Source organism: Python bivittatus, unplaced genomic scaffold, assembly GCF_059951505.1.
Source record: "Python bivittatus isolate LINGU-HERP-01145 unplaced genomic scaffold, Pbiv_v1 ctg000330_np1212, whole genome shotgun sequence".
Classification (NCBI taxonomy): Eukaryota; Metazoa; Chordata; class Lepidosauria; order Squamata; family Pythonidae; genus Python; species Python bivittatus.
The window spans coordinates 23,908,940-23,929,458 of NW_028277058.1; the positions used below are offsets into that span (position 1 = coordinate 23,908,940).

The window sequence follows — 20,519 nt, forward strand, 5'->3', positions numbered from 1 at the left end:
AGAACGTTCAGGTGGAGTTGCCTTCCTAGCAGTCTAATGGCAGGCAGAGGAAGACATTATCTTCTCTTGTGTTCCTGAAATGGTAGGTGACCCATTCTCATGGTGCGGCAAGCATGCAGGAAGTATGGATCAGTCCTTACTCCCAGTTATGTATCTTGTGACAGTAGAGAATTGAGAGTAATAGGTAACTCAGCAAAATATTTGTTAGGAGTCATGCCTATTAGGAAAGAGGTTAAACAAGGATGTATTCTTATTCGCTTTTATTTAATGTGATGCCTGGTGTTTAACTAAAAAGGAATTTCAACTGCCAAAATTATGCCTAGCACATACCGTTACCCTTATACACTAATGAAACATTCATTATTTCTCAGTCATTGATAGAGATAAGAAGGGCACTGAAGATTCTAATTCTTCCTTGTAGGGAACACAGTTGCAAATAAATTATGATAAAACAAGATTATTATTTTCCCCCAAAAGACTGAAAAAGTTTGCCTAGATTGTTGATGAACATCATGTAGAATAGGTGCAAGCATATCTGGAGGTAATTTTTCATTCAGTGGAGAGGCAAAAGGCCCATTCTGCTTTTGTTACTCAGGAAAAACCATCATTTTTTCTGTACTAGAGTAGCCTATTACATCTCAGCCTTAATTAAGTTTTTTTTGCACTAAAATTTTATATTGAACACCAGACAATTTTTGTGCAAAAATTCTGTGTCCCAAGTATAGCCCTTGAAACATGAAAGCAGATTTATCAAAGATAGAAATCAGGGCATGGATAAATTATGTCTGAAAATTACATTTTCCCCCACTGGTTCTAATTCCTCTAATACTTGGTGATAGCTTTCTACCCACTTGGAAATGTGAAATTGAAGAGAACATCCTTTGATACAGGTTTCACCCTACTTTTGTTGAGAAATTTGACCTATGAGAAAGCAAACTCTGTATTAAAGGAAAGCTTATAGATCAGTGCTTTTCTTTCTTTTTATAGTAATTTTATTTTAATTATTTGTAAATCCACTTTCAACTCAGTCTCGATCTTATCAGGTAAAACTTGTTCCTGTTCCACAAGTTCTTTTAGACACAGTCTCTCCATCAGGAAAGATATCTGTGTTGACACTATTAAAATTAACTTTTGAGTCCATTGTTCAAAACTATCCTTTAATATGTCCAATGTTTTTGCTTCATTCCATAATTGTAAATTGAGTTTATGTGTGCTTCTCCTTTAATTGTAATCTTTAGTTCCCTCTAGTTCCCTCTAGTGTCCAAATTTTAAAATCTTTTTTTTTTAATTCAAAACAAAAGCATTTTTTCACAGGAAGGATTCTTTATAATTAATTCCAAAATCTTATTTCAAATTTATCTGGACCCTTAGTACATTTGTAACTTTCTAAAATCAAACTTTTAATCATCCTATTGCTGTTTATTCTAAAAAAAAAATTTTTTTTTTAAATTGTACTTAAAACTTTCTTTCACTAGGATTGAAGGAAACTCACCCAGTGCTGTCAGACTTGTTGATCTAAAGGTTTTTAATAACTGAAAAGCATTTAACATACAATTTTCAAAAGTGATTAGAAAAGGAGGTGTGAACTCAGTGTTCTTTCAAAGATGCCAACCACAGTTTGAGCAAGATGGCTATTCCCTAATTCCCATGCTGGCTGGGAATTCTGGGAGTTGAAGTTCACACATCTTAAAGTTGCCAAGTTTGAAAAACACTGTTGTAGATGCTAAGAGCCAAGCAGAATTTGGCAATTGCCTCACAAACATTCTAATAGACTAGCATGACTCCATTTGTAAGTCAGCAAAGTCCCTTTAGCATCTTGCTCTCTGTGTATACCAGAGAGCTTTTGCACTGGCCTAATTTAATATTCTTCCTTTAGCAATATTGGAAAATAGATTCAGGAACATATGCTACAATGATGGAAGCAGCCCTTGAGGCACAAGTGCCACTGAAATGCAGGTATATGTCTTGTTTTATATTGGATTACTGCAATGCACTGTATGTGGCTTAGAAACAATCTGGAAAGTGCACTGGTACAAATGCAGCAACAAGATTTTGGCAAGGCAACACACGACTCAGCAATATAGAACTTAACTGCTCCCCCCCGCCCTCCCCCCCCCCTCAGTGGAGTGAAGTAAGGTGTAGAGCTGCTAAGGATCTGTCTTTGGGCTTGTGTTTTCTAACTTGTTAATAAACTATATTGGCTTAAGAGTAAACAATAAGCTGAACATACACGTGAATGATATTCATGGTAATGAAAAAAGTTTTCTTTAAACTAGATGGTGAACTAAATCACAACTATGGTTTAATAAGGGTGAATACTAGGATCTGAATATTTTGGGGATTTCTTGCTTCAAGTAATATATTCTTGTCCAGTAAGACCTAAGAGGGCATTTTTGAAGGATTACCATCTTTAGGGACCACAAAGGTGGGCATTTCTCCACTGATGCCCCACTTCTCTGAAGCACATCCCACTTGAACTAGACCCTTTTGGGATTTAGGAAGACCATTAAGACCTGGTTGTTTCAGGAAAGCTTTGAAGACTGAAAGTAGGCATGGGCAGCTAATGGTCTATAAGATGCTGGAGAAGAGAAGAGAGAGATCCATGAGTGAAAGAGAACCACCACTGGAAGACTTTCTAGGACATCACGGAAACCTGCTGTTGTATGGCTGGCAGAACACCATACAGGTAGTGAGAAAGTACTGGATTTTAAGGGCCTTTCCCATCTCCTGCGGTGTTTCAAGGTCAATCTTGGTCCTATACCAGTCTGCAGCAGATAGATTACATTTTAACATTGGAATAAATGGCAATGGATGTTAAATTATCTGAATTTCTATCCTGTCTGCAGCAAGCTGGCAGAACAAACAGTGTGGATTCCTCCACCATCACCTTCTATTTGATGGCTCTGTAAGCCTTTGATAAGGAGAATGATGGAGCATTCTGATTTTGGTTTGGTTTTTTTAGAGCTATAAAACTTACCACAATAAAATTATGGACTACATTCAAATGATGTACACGATAAAAAGTGTGGTTTATTTTAAATTTCTTGTACTGTATATTGATTTCATAATACTTTTGTGCTGGTAATAAAGCTCCTATGTTTTTGGATTCAGTACCACAGGTTAAAGAAATATTAGACTTTTTTTCCTGAATAATTGAAAACAAACATGCATTTTTATAATGTAGAAAGCTAACTAATGGGGAATTAGCTCAGATAGTTCCTGCATATTGGCCTAAATTTAACTAAAGTTAATTGTAAGCATCTGGGTATAAACATTGTAAGCGTTCTCTTGGCTGCAAGCAGCATGTTTTGTAACTAACAAAAAGCATCTGAGAAATAATTTTAGCAGGCGTGTTGCTCCTTAGGTGATAATTCCATCATCGTTTCTTGATGGAATTATTTTCATGTATGTACAAAATATATCTTGGCCTAAAAAACTGAAATGCAGTTAATTGTTATGCTGCTTACCCACTTTGAATAAGATGGAAGAAAATCAGTATCATTATTTTCCCATTTTTCAAAAATTAATTATTTTGTTTTAGTTCTGCTACCTATCCAACAAATGTTTTCCTTAGTCCAGCAAAATTTGGATTTAAAAAACAAGTGTTTGGAAGCTAAAAATGTCTCAAAATATTATATCTGTATTTCTAGAGCATTTAGGCGGAGAATTTTAAATCAAATATATTCAGCACTTTTTGTTCTAAGCGTTAAAATAGGATATTCTTTTACTGCTAAATGAAAAATGGCTTATTTATTTTATTTATATATTGTTATTTCCATTTTTATTAAACCTTTTGAAAAAAGTTACCCTAAGAATTTTTTTTTTTTAAAAAAAAATCTATCTAGTCCCATTTGTTTATATGTTGTTTATATTCTTAGTAGAAAATATTTTGGCTATGAAAATGCTGATTAAATCTATTCTGTGACCCACAAGTAATACAGCGTTTCCGCTACAGTGATTGTCATGCTTGAAAATGACAGGTAATGCATTATACTTGGGGTAGAAAGAAAATAAAGTATGAGTCTAGTAGCCTTTGCAGGCATTTCCCTATGGAGACAGAATATATATAGAAAATTAATGGCTCTAGGGGAGTTCTGGAAGATTCATTGTCTAGTTTGACTTGCCCTGTCCATGGCTTCATTTTTATATGGTCTGTGCCATCTTGACTGTGGCTAAACAGGCTTAGTGCTGTTGTTTTATGATTTATTAGCAGACATGCCAAGGACAGTCATCTATAAAACAAGTGATGGATTGATTTTTGTGTAGTGGGAGCTGGACAGGCTTTGTCGGTTTGTTTGTTACTTTGCATAATTTTTTAAACAATATGCTTGTTTTTTTAAAAAAAATATCCCTTAATGATATCCAATTCAAAAGGAAGTTGTGAAAAAATTCTACAGACTTTTTGTGCTCCAATTTGCCTTAAAAGCCCCATTTAGTTTGCTATTTGAAATCTGCTGGAAAGGCTAAGAGTCCTAATGATCTGTAAAATGGCACATTCACTTCTGTCATTGTGCACCATACCACACTAGATGAGAAAACCTTCCAGCATATTCTATTTAAAAATGATTATGTCTCAGTGAATTTGTCACTTATGGATGTTAACTCAGGAGGGAAAGAAAAAGATTAAAATTAATATCAAATGTACCTTCTATTTAGAAGTTCAATATTTAAAATATATCATGGAATCAAAGGAATAAACATACAATTTAAACTGTCATGTATAAATAGAACATGTTAGTCCATTTTTGCAATCATTTTTCCATATAGCTAGTATGATATCTTAATAAAACTAATATTGAGTAATAGTTAAGACACTGTAAATATGAAATATGGGTGAGTGGCATTAATTTTCATAGTAAGTAAAATTAGGATATTGATTACTATCCTCTATATTATATTAGAAAATATGATGGAATAGACTGTATTTCATTTTGTTCCATTCTGCATCTACCCTGATGATGCAAAGGTTTGCTTATGAGGTTATTCTGCTGCTTATCTCTACAATGATGAAGTCTGACAAGGAACAAGACATTTTCTATTTCTAAATAGGGGAAAAAAAATCCTTAATGGTAGAAGAACACTCTGTTTATATCTAAAGACATACTTATTAGTTCAAATAAATTGAAAACATATCCTGGTGAGGAAAAGATGGAGGTGAAGTCTCCTGTCCTGGTGACTACATGGATGCATCCCAGGTATTTTCTTTCAAATAATAAAGAACGTGTTTTGCCATTGTCTTCTTCCAAAATGTTATTTCAACTTTATATTCTAGTCTGTAACTCTGGGAACTCTTAGTAGTCTTCCATCCAAGTACAAACCAGTTCTGACCCAGCTTAGTATTTTTAGAACAGCCATTATTAGGTGTACTAACACAGCCTGGTATAAGATGCCTTAAATTTAGAAACATCTTCCATTTCTGTGGTAGGAGTCACTGCTGACAGTAAACCTGCCATCTGTTATTTATTCTGCTCAAGAGCTGTAAAAAGCAATAGCATATGCAACCATTAGGATCAGCAATTATCTTCCATTCAGTGATGGGCAAGCCTTAAGGACTTTTGATGGTGGCAGTAAATGCCGCTCTGTCAATCTTCTATAAGATAGGCTGGGGTAATGTACAGTGTAAGCACACAAGGACACCACAGCTGCTGCTTTCTTCCTGAAAGTAAGAAAGGTTGCCTTCATCCTTCCAGGGTCTTGTCTGCTGAGAGAAAAGCAGCTGCAGGAATGTTAGCTACACAAGGAAAAATAGAAAATAAATTCAACAATGCTTCTGTTGAAAATAAGTAAAGGCAGACACACAGTTACAATCATTCACAAGTCTTTTAATTTCATTATGGTCAATTATGTTCTTCCGGTCTGCCATGACCTCTTTTTAAATATGGATTGTTTTTGTTTTATCTGTAAACTGCCCAGAGTCATCAGGGAGTTGGAGGGCCTTGGAATTGGATTAAAGAAAAAAAAAAAAAGAGGGACGGTATAATTGTACAACTGTACAATTGAAATTCTGCCCCCTTTTTACATCCATTGCAATGCCACAAACTATGCTTAGGAATTTTGGGGTGGTGGTGGTAATATGAATGCCAATTTCAGTACCATAAAGGATGCTAAACTCATTGTTTCATTTTCAGAGAAAGCTGAAGAATGGCTTTTAAATTTGGAAACCAAATTAATGAAACTCTCTTATTTCAGGCAATTATTTTATCTCACAGCAAGACTTTAGGGAAATTTTCATAATGACGCTTGTCATGTGACATGTGGGTTATCAGGTGCAAAGTACTAGAAATAAATAAGGTTCTAAATATGGAAGTTTAAAAAATCATGGCGTTGTATTGATTTCCTTAAAAGAGCAGCTGTTTAACATTCCTAAAATAATTGTGTTTTGCTCTGTTAGAGTATTTCTAATGGCTATCTCTTTGTGGCATGCAGTTTCTTTTAATAGAGTGCGAGAGTTTACTGTTCGTGCAACAGCTGGGTGGAAAAGCAGCAGCTGCTTTTGCTTATACATAGAGAGAGAGAGAGAGATGGATGGATGGATGGATGGATGGATGGAGATGATAGATAAATAATTTTATTACAGTTATGGACCAGCTCAAAAACAAAAGAAAACAACGTGCGTGACAGCAAGTAAAAACCACAGTAAAACTCAGTAATGATAAAACTGGTGTAATCAATGTGTGACATATTTTAAAAATAGTAAAACAAAACTTAACCATGTTAAGGAAAGTTGGTTTACAGTAAAAACTTATACTGTGCAATCAAATGAAAGACACCCTTGCATGGTATATTGTTGGTTGAGGTGTTCATTGTGACTATGCAAATCACCTGAAAAGGTCACCAGTTCAACTCCATTTGTCAAGTAACACAGAGCTTATTTTCATGATCTTCCCTCATTTAGATTCACTAAAACCTGGGTACCATCCGGAAGCATATATCATATGTACTATTAAAAAAATAGTTTTCAAAAGCCCCCAGATTATACTAAGCCTGAATTGTCTAGATACAAATGCTATTTCCTCTGAAAACTGTATAACAGACAATTAACTATTCTAATCAATTGTCTGGAACCTGGTACAGATGGTTTGTAATGAAGGAAGAGGGAACAGCTTCAAACCAATATCCAAAACACTGTTGCTATTTATTTGTAGGACAGCTAACAATAATTAGGAAGCTAATACAGTTTAGTAAAAGTAGACATAAATAAGAGTTACAAATCCATGACAGCAGCAGACGGTATCTTTCATATGTACATCGTATGCACGCCAGATTACAGTGGTCTTAACTCACCAAATCTAAGTAAAGTTCCCCAGACAGGCCCTCCATGAAAGATGAATGGGAGAGAAGAATGATGTAGGAGCAATAGTTTATTTACAGTGGTTCTCAATTGTTTAGGGCAGGGTTGGTCTCCCCCCCCCCCCCACACACAAATATAACTCTGAAAATTTTCCAAAGGGTTTTTAAAATTATTTTGGGCCATGGAAGTGTTGAGGGTTTCATGGTGGAAATGGGAACACTTTTCCTCCCAGAAGGGTTCTGCTCCCAGTCTCACTCTTTAAAAAATTGGGGAGAGGGGAAGAGCTAAAAATATGTCTCTTCTTTCTTGTGCTGTTCCTTTTCACCAGAATACCATTTTATTTATTTATTTTTTCCATGTACCAGTCTCAGTCAACTCCTGGTGGTTTACAGCATCATTTAATCTAGCTAATACAACTGCACTTATGTGATATATCTGTTTGGTTTTATTCTATGCTCTACTGTATTTTTATATTGTTCTTATTGTATTTTAATTAATATTTATTGTTGTTTTATTGTGAACTGCCCAGAGTCACTTTGTCATAAGATGGGTATCTCTCACGAGATGGGGATCTAGAGCAGTATCTAAATTTGAAATATAAATAAATAAATAAATAAATCCCAGTCAGACTACATAATTCCAATGTAATAGTCCAATCCAAACATAAGATTTCAGCGATGACCAGTTCTGCCTTACCTAAGGCCTGTATGTAAACTGCATGAAAGCACTCCTGACTGTAACTACCACCTGAGTGTTAGCGAGCAAGCCTGATTTTTAAACAGAATTCAGTTCTGTCCAAAAGAAGATGGCAGTCTGAAAATGTATACCTGCTATGTACATTTAGTGGCTTAGATTAAGTTTCTGTGCTTCATTCACTTCATGTCCTTGTCTTAATTCATTAGCATTTGATTTATTTCTATAATTTCTATCAATGCTTATCAACTACTTGCTGCTATATTATGAATCAGTTGACCTTTAGACTTCAAAACTATCTCTATGAGGAGTGTGTTGTAGTAGTCAATCTAGAATTCTAAAGGTAACAATGGACACATTGGAGGAGCCAGACAAAGAGTGCCTCTCCCATAAACAATATGGTGAGATGTAATTTACAGAAACGTATACCAGATTGGTTGTCACCCAGATCAACAAGGACCATGCGAGGTGTTCTGGTTCCTGGACATCTGGTGACAAGTGGGCTACAGGACTCAGGCTTGTTGGCTGAGCAACCAGGGCCAGCACCTGCAGGACTACTGGAAGAAAAGTTGTTTACCCATTGCAAATATACCAAGACTTAAAACAAAGAAATAATGATCTGCTATTACAAATCAAGTCCAGTGAGAAGAGGATATCTGAAAAGAATGCAACAGTTCTGGAAAGAACAACATCCAGAATCAGAAATAACAGAACAGAAGCTAGTCAATTTATAATATGAAATAAAGTATTCACAGAAGTAGAATTGGAAGAACTACAAAAGTCTACCCAGGCTAAAGAAACTGAAGCCTTGCCAAAAGTAGCTCATACTGTAGGGGCAAACCAGGGGAAGTTGGCAGTAGAGGAAGCCAGCATAGTTATTGAATTGTTTCATTCCCAAACCAGGCACCCTCTCCTTTGCCTTCTCCTCAGAAAGAACAAAGCCTTCTAACTAAAAAACAAGAAGAATTAAAACAAAGAATAACTGAGCATATAGAACAGCACAAAAACAGCAGAATAAGGTTGTCTACATTGAAGCTTGTTACAAAGAAACAGGTAGCACAGGTATTAAATGATGCCAATACTGTAATATCAAATATAAATACCAGCTCACTGCAACAAACAAACCAACTGATGTACAGCATGGCTGTAGTTATAACTGATTACTTTGGATGCAAAATCAACAAACAAGAAAAAAAGCCAAACAGTGCCCCACCAAAATGGAAGATCAGGTTGGAAAATAAGATCAGCATGCTAAGATCAGATGCAAGCAAGCTAGAACAGATGAAAGAAAAGAAGCTGAAGAAGAGGAAGACCAAAGAATACCTGATCAAGCAATCTCACCTAGAAACAAGGAAGATCAAAGAAGCACTGGAAATGCTAAAGCAGCAAATAACAGCCATAGTCAAGAAGATCAGCAGATACGAAGCTCAAATTGCACAATATAGGCAGAATCTTCAGTTTCAGTTGAATCAAAAATGTTTCTACCAGTCCATCAATAGGGAGACTGCAATGAACCAGTCAACACCTGACAAAGAAGAAACAACACAGTATGGGATAATCCAAAGAAATACAAGAAGAATGCAACTTGGATAAAGGAGGTGGATAAGAATTTTTAAAAAGCTGAAATGAAAGAACCTGTAAACAGCAGAAATGATGGAGAAAAGGACAAAGAAGATCAAGAATTGGCCAGCACCAGGTGAAGATGAATTGCATGGTTTTTGGTTGAAAGATCTGACTGCTCTGCACCCACTCATTGCCAAGCAGTTTAACAACATACTGCAAGGAGGTGAAATTGAACATCTGGCAAAACCTACCTGATAATGAAAGAGTCAACAAAAGGGGCAGCACCAGGCAACTACAGGCCAATTACCTGCTTACCAACAACTTTCAAATTGCTAACTGGTATGGTAGCTGATGCAGTCCAACAGTATCTAGTTGAAAACAACTGACAAGATGATTTTGGAAAACTGCAAAAGAAGGAAGACCAACTTGAATGTAGCTTGGATTGATTACAAGAAGGCATCTGACTCCCTGACATATGACTGGATAATCAAGTGCCTAGAAAAAACAGGAGTCAGTAGAAACATCAGAAGCTTTGTGCAGAGATCAATGGCACAATGGAAGACATAGTTGCTGGTCAGTGGTGATAGACTGGGAGAGGTTAATATCAAGAGAGGAATCTTTTAAGGAGACTCACTATCACCACTACTGTTTGTCATTGCATTGATTCCTCTGTCAACAATACTGATCAAGTCAGGACATGGCTACCAAACATCAAAAACATCTGCCAGGCTATCCCACCTCCTTTACATGGACAATCTGAAGCTGTATGGAAAAACACCATCTGAAATGGAATCACTGCTCAACACTGTCCAAATATACAGCCAAGATATTGCAATGGAGTTTGTACTGGACAAATGTGCCACCCTTACCATCAACAGGGGAAAAATAGTGAAAACTGAAGGAATCAAGATGCCCTATGGAAATAACATCAAGAGTCTGAATGAAGAAGATTACTACAAATACTACATCGTCAAACACATTGAACTCAAGAAGTCAAGAAGAAGGTTAGTAGTGAATACATTATGAGAAGAAGATCTTAAAGTCCAAACTCAGTGGAGGAAGTACCAACAAGGCAATTAACACCTGGACAATTCCAGTCATTAGATACACAGCTAGAATAGTGGACTGGACTCAAGCAGAACTAGAAGTCCTGGATAGACCAGAAAAATAATGATAATGAATCATCCTTCATTCACACAGCAACATTGACAGACTCTACTTACCAAGGAGCATAGGTGGGTGTGGAATGTTGCAAGTACAGCAGACAGTTGAAGAAGAAAAAAGGGCATTAGAAGAATATCTGAAGGACAGTGAAGAAGATGCACTAAAGCTAGTATACCATGAAGGCTTACTGAATACTGAAGACACCAAACTGGCCTACAAGAAAGACCAAATGAAGAATAGAAAAGAGACATGGCAAGGCAAAGTATTACATTGCCAGCACAGGAGAAAAAAAAAACTAGCAGGCAAAGCAGATAACAACAAGATGGCAATGGTTAAGAGCAGGAAAGTTGAAAAAAGAGACAGAGGGGCTAATTCTGCTGCCCAAGACCAAGCCTTAAGAACAAATGTATAAAAAGCCAGAATCGAGAAGACAGCAACAGACAGCAAATGCTGCCTCTGCAAAAAAGCTGAAAAAACAGTGGACCACCTAGTCAGCTGTCACAAGAAGATTGCACAGAATGATTACAAACAATGGCATGACAAAGTAGCAACAGAGGTGCATTGGAATATCTGCAAGAAATACCATTTGCCTGCAAGCAAGAACTGGTGGGACGATAAAACAGGCAAAGTAATAGAAAATGAAGAAGCTAAAGTGCTCTGGGACTTTAGAATTCAGACAGACAAGCACCTGCCACATAACATCCCAGACTTACCAATTGTCGATAAGAAAGACCAAAAAGTCTGGATAGTCGACACTGAAATACCTGGAGACAGCAGAATAGAAGAGAAAGAACTGGAGAAAATCACAAAATACAAAGATCTGCAAATAGAAGTAGAATGACTGTGGCAAAAAAAAGCAAAGATAGTACCAATAGTAATAGCAGCCTTGGGTGCAATCCCAAAACATCTGGAGCACCACTTGAAGACCATCAGCATTGACAAAATCACCATCAGTCAATTGTAAAAGTCAGCTTTACTTGGAACAGCTTACATCCTACAACAATACTTTTTACACTATCAAACAACATCTGCCTATCCCAGGTCCTTGGGAAGGACTTGATAGGTGGATAAAAATGCCAGATCCAGTCTAAGCATCTGGCTGACTGTGTGGCCAACATTAATAATAATCTGCCTTCTCCAATTTGGAGTTCTCCAGATGTACTGGGCTATAATTTCCATCACCACAAGCCACTGCAGGCAATGAGCAATGATGATGCTGGTTATGAAGAATGCTGCCTTGCTTGATTCAGATCAGATATGAGTTACTGAAAACTATTCCTAGCAGTGTTATGCAAATGTCAAAAAAGCATAGAAAGCAAGATGGAACATGGGCTTAAACCCCACATGGCAAGGTATTGAATAGCCCTATCTTAATTGTTATCATGAAAAAATGCCTGGAATACAAATGGGAAAACTATGATGAAAATAATTTGTTACTATTGATATTATTATTTTCATTTATAGTATTTATATTCTGTTCTTCCAGGGAAGGCTCAAAGTAGTACGGTTTTATATGCTTTGAATCTTGTTTTGATTTATGCTTATTTCTTTGAAGAATAGTCAATCTAACCCTAACCCACACCCACACCCTGTTCTGGGAAAACCACTGAAATAATCCAGGCTAATACTGTAATAAAGTTTAATCCAGAATCTAAGGTTGATTTAATGCAATTCTCTTGACACAGAGAATATGAGTCCAACAAACTATGAATCCACCTGCTGTGGACATTTATACCAGGTCTTGCTAAAGATGGAAATTGCATCTTTCAATAAATTATTTACAATCAAAGCATTTTTAGCAATGCATGGATTGCTAAAGTTCATATTTAGCAGTTTTGTTTAATAACTAACCAACCCATAAAATCAACTGACACCCAGCAAATTTTTCTTCCTGGGGAGAATAGATGAGATATTCATTTCTCTTTTCTTCTATTGTTTTTATCTCCAACAGCTGGGATGACAGCAGTTCGGTTAGCAGCGGCCTCAGTGATACTTTGGATAACATCAGCACAGACGACCTCAACACTACATCATCGGTCAGCTCTTATTCTAATATTACTGCTTCTTCAAGAAAGAATGCACGTATCCATATAGGTTTGACCTTTTTCATTTTCTGGCTGGGATAGGATGTTGAATCCAGACAGCCACTTGGATGCTTCATCACTTTTAACACGCTTGTTAAACACATAATTTCTTCACTAGATTTTTGTGTATTTGTTTATTTCTTTGGTTTTATTTGTTTTTCATTTGTTGGAACTATAATAGTCCTAAGTCTCTTCTGACACGTTATAGTTATAATTAGGCAAATCTTCTGATATAGCGATGTCATAAAACCATAATGAAACAATTAATTGAATCAAAGCAACAAAGGGCCACCTTCTGTGCATGTATCTTCTTGTGCAAAAAAAGGATAACCTATTTCCTGATCAAGGGCCTGTGGAGAGTCATAAACACTGCTGGAGTTTAATGACATGATTACATTTTCTATTGATCACAGCACGGTGTTTTCAACAACCCAAGGCAAAGTTCTGTGCTGCATATGGAGGCAAGATTGAGGGTTAAAGGTATAGCAGACTCCTTTCTGAGCATACCACATTCTTGCTTATAAACAGAGAGTGTGAAATAACAACTAATCTCTGAAAAAAATACATTTAACTCCAGTCATGTGGCCTGTCAGTTAAGAATCATATTCCTGTCAAGCCACTTATTGCAGTACTGACAGTTCTGTAGGCAAATTGAAAATCTTTCATAATTTGAATCTGCAACTTGCCTGCTAATTAAATATACAATTCCCATATTCTTAGATGTAATGAAGAAAACAATCTCAAGAATCACCATTAATTTTTGTTGTGCATTATTAGCTGCTCTCAACGCTACGTTAATGTACTTAGCACCAATAATACAAATATTACTTCCATAAAAACACTGAAAGTAGGTTGATCAGCATTTTGAGGGAAAAACGTTAAGTAAATAATAATGTGCACTCTCATACTGCACTGATTAAAATAAAAATCCTTGTTAATTAATTTCATGATATTGATTTTTGACAGCTGAAGACAGATTCTGAAAAACGTTCAGTAACTGATGGAGAACCTTGGGGGAGCAGTGAAGAACTGAAGAAGCCAGAGGAAGATCTTGAGAGCAATGTTGACAGCAGTGGCAAGTGGAGGAGCCATCCTCCTGGGTTGCTTGAGGATGCTGAGAAGGGGGGGCAAAAAGCCTCTCTCCCCATTTCTCAGACAGGCTCTTGGAGAAGAGGCATGACTGCACAAGTGGGAGCAACCTCATCTAGGCACAAAGCAGGAGGAAGTACTATCAAGACACCTGGTAGGAAAGGTGTTCAGAGTTTTTCATGTAAGACCAGGGGTTCTCTAAGTTGCCTCAGTTGACCTCAATAGATGGGGGAAAATGCATGTCAATATTTCCTGGGTATAGAAAGCCAGCAATACTGTAGTACTGGATTTATTACACAGATAATAAGTGATAATCCTGAAGTGTATCACTTGGACAGTATTTCAAAAGGATGTGGGGGGGGGCAATAATGATAGCGTATAATATTGCCATGTTTCCTTTGGAGTTGTGGGATGGGTAGGTTGGTTTTCCGTGAGTGTGAACTCTCATTTCATCCTTCCTGCTCGATTATTGGGTCTTCCTCTCCATTCAGGAGTCAAGACTCCATCGTGCCTGACTGCTGTTTCTCTATGAATGTCTTCAGACAGAAATATTTTGTTCTGCCCTCAGCTATTCTCCTTGGCATGTTTTTCACTGCCAATTATAGCCTTCAGCTTGAGAAAGGTGTTATACTTGGGCTGTGCAAATCCTTCAAAAGAGGTGTTTTGCAGCATTTGAGAGAGCATATGGAGTCCCACTCTTTATATAAAGTATTACTGAAAATCTAAAATCTACTAGACATGGATTTATGCAGCAGTTGTGCTCTTCTTTAGGAAAAACAGATGACGCCAAAGCTTCTGAAAAAGTAAAAACTCCCCTGAAAGGAACTTCCATCCAGCGGTCCCCTTCAGATGCAGGAAAAAGCAGTGGAGATGAAGGGAAAAAGCCTCCTTCTGGCATTGGTCGATCAACAGCAACAGGTTCCTTTGGTTTCAAGAAAGCTGGAGTCAGCTCTTCAACAATAATCACTGCAAGTGGAGCAACTATAACAAGTGGCTCAGCAACTTTGGGAAAGATACCCAAGTCTGCAGCCATTGGTGGAAAGTCAAATGCAGGGAGAAAGACCAGTCTAGATGGTTCTCAGAATCAAGAAGATGGTGTGTTACATATGAGTTCAAAGACCACTTTGCAGTATCGAAGTTTGCCACGTCCTTCAAAATCAAGCACAACTGGGATTCCTGGCCGAGGTGGACACAGGTCCAGCACCAGCAGCATTGACTCGAATGTCAGCAGCAAGTCTGCAGGTGCTGCTGCCACCAACAAATTGAGAGAACCTACAAAGATTGGCTCAGGTCGATCTAGTCCTGTAACCATCAACCAGACAGACAAAGAAAAGGAAAAAGTGGCGGTATCCGATTCTGAGAGCGTATCCTTGTCCGGTTCTCCCAAATCAAGTCCAACTTCAGCCAGTGCTTGTGGAACACCAAGTCTCAGACAGCCAGGTTCAAAATACCCAGATATTGCCTCACCCACATTTAGAAGGTAAAGTGTTTTATGTGGAGCTTGTGGAGTTTATGTTTTATTGTGAGCTTGTCCCCTCTCCCCCCTCCCAAAGAGAGTGATATTCAATGGGCACATTATAGAGGTGGTTTCCTTTGGAATAGGATCGTTGGAGGATTATAGTATTTCATAATATTTGAGTTGATTTCTAGATGTGTGAGCTGACCATAGATGAAGGCAAACATGCTCCAACAGCAAAATAGATTTCCACACATCAGATTTCCAGGGAAAGACAGCTTCCACAGTGACACTGCTACAAATCTGTGTCTCTCTTTCTCCTTGTGTTTCTCTCTTCTCTTACAATAAACTGTTTCATCTAATATTCAATAGATGTACCTAAAAGTGCTATAATCTCCAGTGAAAATTGGACAGGGCAGACATTTAGCTTACATTTATTATTCTGAAATATTTCAGACCCATTCGGAGAGCAATCATTCATCACTTAACCAATAGTCCTAACAAAAGCTGTACTTAGCAACTTGATTACTAACTATTTAAGAAGTTTAGCAGTTGCCTTTGCATTTTCTCAACTGTTTGATAGCAAATCAAACCAGCCTTTAGAGCTCACCAAAGCCTTTTCCATTGTCATCAAACACATCTTGCACACTTTAACCTGAGGTTCAGAAACATTTGGGCTTCCAGTATGACCAGTAGTCAGGGTTGATAGGAATAGTAGTCCAATATCATATGTAGATGTTAAAGGCTTCACTGAGCTTTTTATAATTTTCCCAGTTTTTTCCCCAAATGTTAGAATTCAGGATTCTCCATTGGAGATGGATGCAGGGCAGATAAAAGTTAGTAATTCCTCATGCATAGTCAAATTTTGGAATTTCTACCAGAGGGTATAGCAGTGACCATGAATCTGAATGGTCTGAAAAGGAATAAGACAATTAATGGAGGACAGAGCTGTCAATGGCTATTAGTCAATATTTCCTATATGTTTCCTCAAGTTCTCTTTATAGGATTCCCAAAGAATTTGGTTGACTCTTCTTAAGTTTATAAGGGCTGTCAAAAAGCAATTAGAAGGAAAAGCAGACACTTCTTGACGTATTGAGTTTTTACTTACAGCTATTCATTCTGTTTCCTTCATAGCAGTGAAAGATCTCTGGAGTACAGAAATTACACAGTGTGTATGCGTGTGTTTCTTAAGGAAAGGACAGTTTATTTTAAGAAGGATTTAGGATATAATAGTACATTTAAATAAATCATTTTATTAGAATATGCACATTACAAATTACTATATTTCTATATGCAGCGCTCATGAGAAATTCCTGGAGAATAGCTATAAGTATTTGGCTAACAGTTATTACTTTGCTGTGAAATATGGTGAAGACTTAGGCAAATTATAACTGTCTCCCAACTTATTACAACTCTGCAACATTTAAAATGAAATGTTGACTAACAAAATAAATGTGGAATTCCCAATACAGTTGAAAGTTGATCTGACACCTACAGATAGTTGCAATTGATCTTCTCTTTTTGGATGCTATGCAATGCTCATCAGCTGTTCAGTGGGCAAAAAGAAATAAGGGAGGATCTAAATCCAATCATAAACAGCTGATGCTATTCAGGGTGCCTAACGGGACAAAGGAAGGCCTGTACCCACATAGTTTAATGTGTGAAGTCTACTGTAGAATAGTTATCTACATAAATGCTTCTCTCATCTAGTCAAGACAGTGGAAGTGGAAGTCTGCTTCTACTTGCCTCTGGATGGCTGATAACTGATTAGGAATAGCATAGGATCAGGAATCCTATATATGGTAGACTTGAAATTCTATAAGCTAAATAGCTAACTAGCAGATGAATGTTCACTAAAGAATGAACATCTCTTTATATTTCTGGATTATAAATTATCTTTTAAACATTCTTATTAGGTAGACAATGATAGACAAGTTACACATTTTTGGAATATGCCATGGATACAGTCACAAAAGGGCTTCATAAGAAGCTTTATGGCCAGATACAATTACCATCTTACTGGATGTCAATGTCCAAGATACTCTGTATCACCTGAACCTTTCTTTTCCTTTTCTTTCTTTTTTTCTGGGCAGATGTGCCAACTTCCAATTAATCCACAATTTTTATTTTCTGAGAAGGCCTAAGGGTCTATACGGGGCACAAAGACAAGGAAACTGGAGGCTACCACACTGCTTATATCATATTAACTTCTATTTTAAAAGAAACACTAATGGATTTTTTTACAAAAGCATATATTAGTAAAGTAGGGAGGGAGTTTTGTAGACACTAGGGGAGATACCTACGATGTCCAGGTATGATGTTCCTTGTCTCTGGTCATTCTATGATGTTGCAAATTGTGCCAAAATAGGAAGCCTATCTTGATTGGAAGATTTGAAAGACAGCAGTATTTTCATCAGAAATGTTCTCCAAATAAATAAGAATAAGATCATTTTTAAACCATATTGGCAATCTTTAGATATTAAAAGCTGACAACTCACGTATCAAGAACATGGTTCTATCAAAAACACAAGCACATTGAAAGAAAGCCAGGACTACCCTCTTGTGGCCAGTCACCAATACAACATTTTACTTAGGAATTGTTTATGACTGTGGCTTTTATTATAAATAAATGTGATGTTGATTGATTCCCATTGCCATTCAACCAACTGTAAATTTAGAAAACCCTTCCTGCAAAATTTATAGCAGTGTAGAGTATTTCAGATCTTTTAGAAATGGGATTCTCTACAGCTTTACAAAAGAAATCTATTTTAAAAAGGACTTTCCTTCTAGTGGAGACTGCTGGAGTGGGGATCTACAATAAATATAAATAAATAAAATAAATAAAATAAATAAAATAAATAAAATAAATAAATAAAAATAAACTCTTCATGTGTATACATAGACACATATGGAAAGAAATAGAAATTAGCATTTTTCACCTAATTTGAGATTTGAGAAAAATATTGATTTAGTAGCTATCTGTAATCATGCTATAATACTTTAGTAACTAAAATATCTTCTGATTAAGCTTTTGAAATAATTGTTAGGCTTTGGTGAAAGTTAAATCATTTTAGGCATCCACATAACAGAGGGATTGTTGAGTTTGTCATCTCTGTGGGAAGGTCTGTATTTCTTAAAGAGCAAAGTGTGAATGAGTGCTCTTCAGGTTGTAAAAAAATACAGTTCTAAATAATGCATGGTCAAAATGGATTCCCTTGTGAGAATCAGTTAGGTAAAAGTAACTTGTGCGAGCTGTTTCAGTGATGTGGGTATACTGATATTCCAGATATTATGATGTGAAGCTTTGGTTTCTAACATTTAGGTTGTTGGTTTGCTTCTAGGTTGTTTGGTGCTAAAGCCAGCGGCAAAACTGCCACTGCACCAAATACAGAAGGCGTGAAATCTACATCTGCCATGCCCAGCCCTAGTACCACATTAGCTCGGCAAGGCAGTCTGGAATCTCCATCTTCAGGCACAGGTAGCATGGGCAGTGCAGGTGGGCAGAGTGGAAGCAGTAGCCCCCTCTTCAATAAGCCGTCGGACTTAAATACAGATGTTGTAGGCTTAAGTCACTCCTTGGCTTCAAGTCCAGCCTCAGCCCATTCTTTCACATCAGGTGGTCTTGTGTGGGCTGCAAACCTGAGTAGTTCTTCTGCTGGTAGTAAGGATACACCAAGTTACCAGTCAATGACTAGTCTCCACACCAGCTCTGAATCTATTGATCTCCCTCTTAGTCATCATGGCTCCCTTTCTGGATTGACCACAAGCACTCAAGAGGTTCAGAGCCTGCTCATGAGAACTGGAAGTGTCAGATCTACTCTTTCAGAAAGGTGAGTTAACGATAGAGAGAGACATAGTCATAACTGAGGCTGGGGGGCACTTTGAAAAATTAAAGTTTGAAGAAAGCTCAAGAAAGCTTAATGCCAGTGGGAAGTATATCTCAGAAAACTGTCTTAAAAGTCAAACTATTTTTTAAAATATAATCGTGGCACACTTTCTAGAGAATCTATTAAATTATGATTATTTGAAATTAAGATACTTGTGAAACATTTAGAAAATAGTGATGACATTAAAAAAAACTAATAGTTGCCTTGGGTTCAAAACAGTGATTCTTAAGTATTCCTTCATTTGCTTAGATCATTCTCAAAATTGTAAAAAGAAGATAATCTTAAATAGTATAACCCAGCCATTGTAGCTAGGCATAGAATATATATTACTGTATATGTAATGGTACAATTGTACTTAACAATAAGTTGATGATATCTTACTTTATATTGGTGCCTGGAACTTGGGCAGAAACTATATAATGGCTGTCTTCTGACTTTGCGGTAGCCTGATCTAAGTCATCCCTTCCCTCTTCTCTGGAGATTTCTCTAGAAAGTCTCTCTTAAAGATAACTGCACATTACCCAAGCTCTAAACTGTTTATTTTTAACTATGAATAGTCTTGTTGTATGTGAAAGTTTTAACTCTACAACACATTAATATTTGTTTTAAGAAAAGTATATAATAAATTTGTATGGAGAGATCAATAAATAAGCAATTCATCTTCATAAAGTTCAACAGCCTTCCCTCAGTCATGACATTTAGAAGTTTTGAACTGTAAACCTCTGTTGGTCCTAACAAGCAGGGTGATTAAGTCTTTTGTGTATAGTTGATGGGAAGAGACCAGTTGGGAAAGGCTGAATGTAGTGTTTAAAATGGTTTGTTTGAAAGTAAACATAGTTAAGAATAGGTGTATTTAAAATAGAAGGAGGATTTTTAGGCATCTCCTTGTGGTTGTGCTAAGAAGTGAAAAACTTGTGTTGAGTCTTTGTTAACCCAGAACAAGCTGATATGCTCATGGCAAATACGTGATTCACACTAAAGTCATCATGACACTATGTACTGTATATTTGTTCAGTGCTTCACTTAAAAGTCTTTGTATGTATTATATTGCATGGGTTTGTGTGTGTGTGTGTGTACATGGTCACACACATGCTTTGTTTCTTCTCGGAATATCTCTGAATAACATTTTCAGACTATTGATTGTGTTGGTAGATTTATGCTATATTTGTCTTCACAAATGTCAAAGAACAATGAAGCGGGCAGCATAAAGTAACACAGATCCACAGCAACAGCTGCCTAAGCTGTCCAGACACAGACTATTTCTCACAGATATCTCTGAGGACATCCTAGGC

The 20,519-nt window shown here is 36.8% G+C and overlaps 1 protein-coding gene across 1 annotated transcript in view; it reads left to right on the forward strand.

Annotated features, from left to right (window-relative positions):
* The window catches only part of LOC103060632 (neuron navigator 3), a 107,544-nt gene that overhangs the window by 33,744 nt on the left and 53,281 nt on the right, over window positions 1-20,519 (forward strand). The window contains exons 5-8 of the mRNA XM_088141844.1: window positions 12,663-12,747; window positions 13,762-14,038; window positions 14,656-15,364; window positions 18,682-19,170. Of these exons, the coding sequence (XP_087997970.1) occupies window positions 12,663-12,747; window positions 13,762-14,038; window positions 14,656-15,364; window positions 18,682-19,170 (1,560 nt within the window). The remainder of the gene's footprint in view (window positions 1-12,662; window positions 12,748-13,761; window positions 14,039-14,655; window positions 15,365-18,681; window positions 19,171-20,519) is intronic.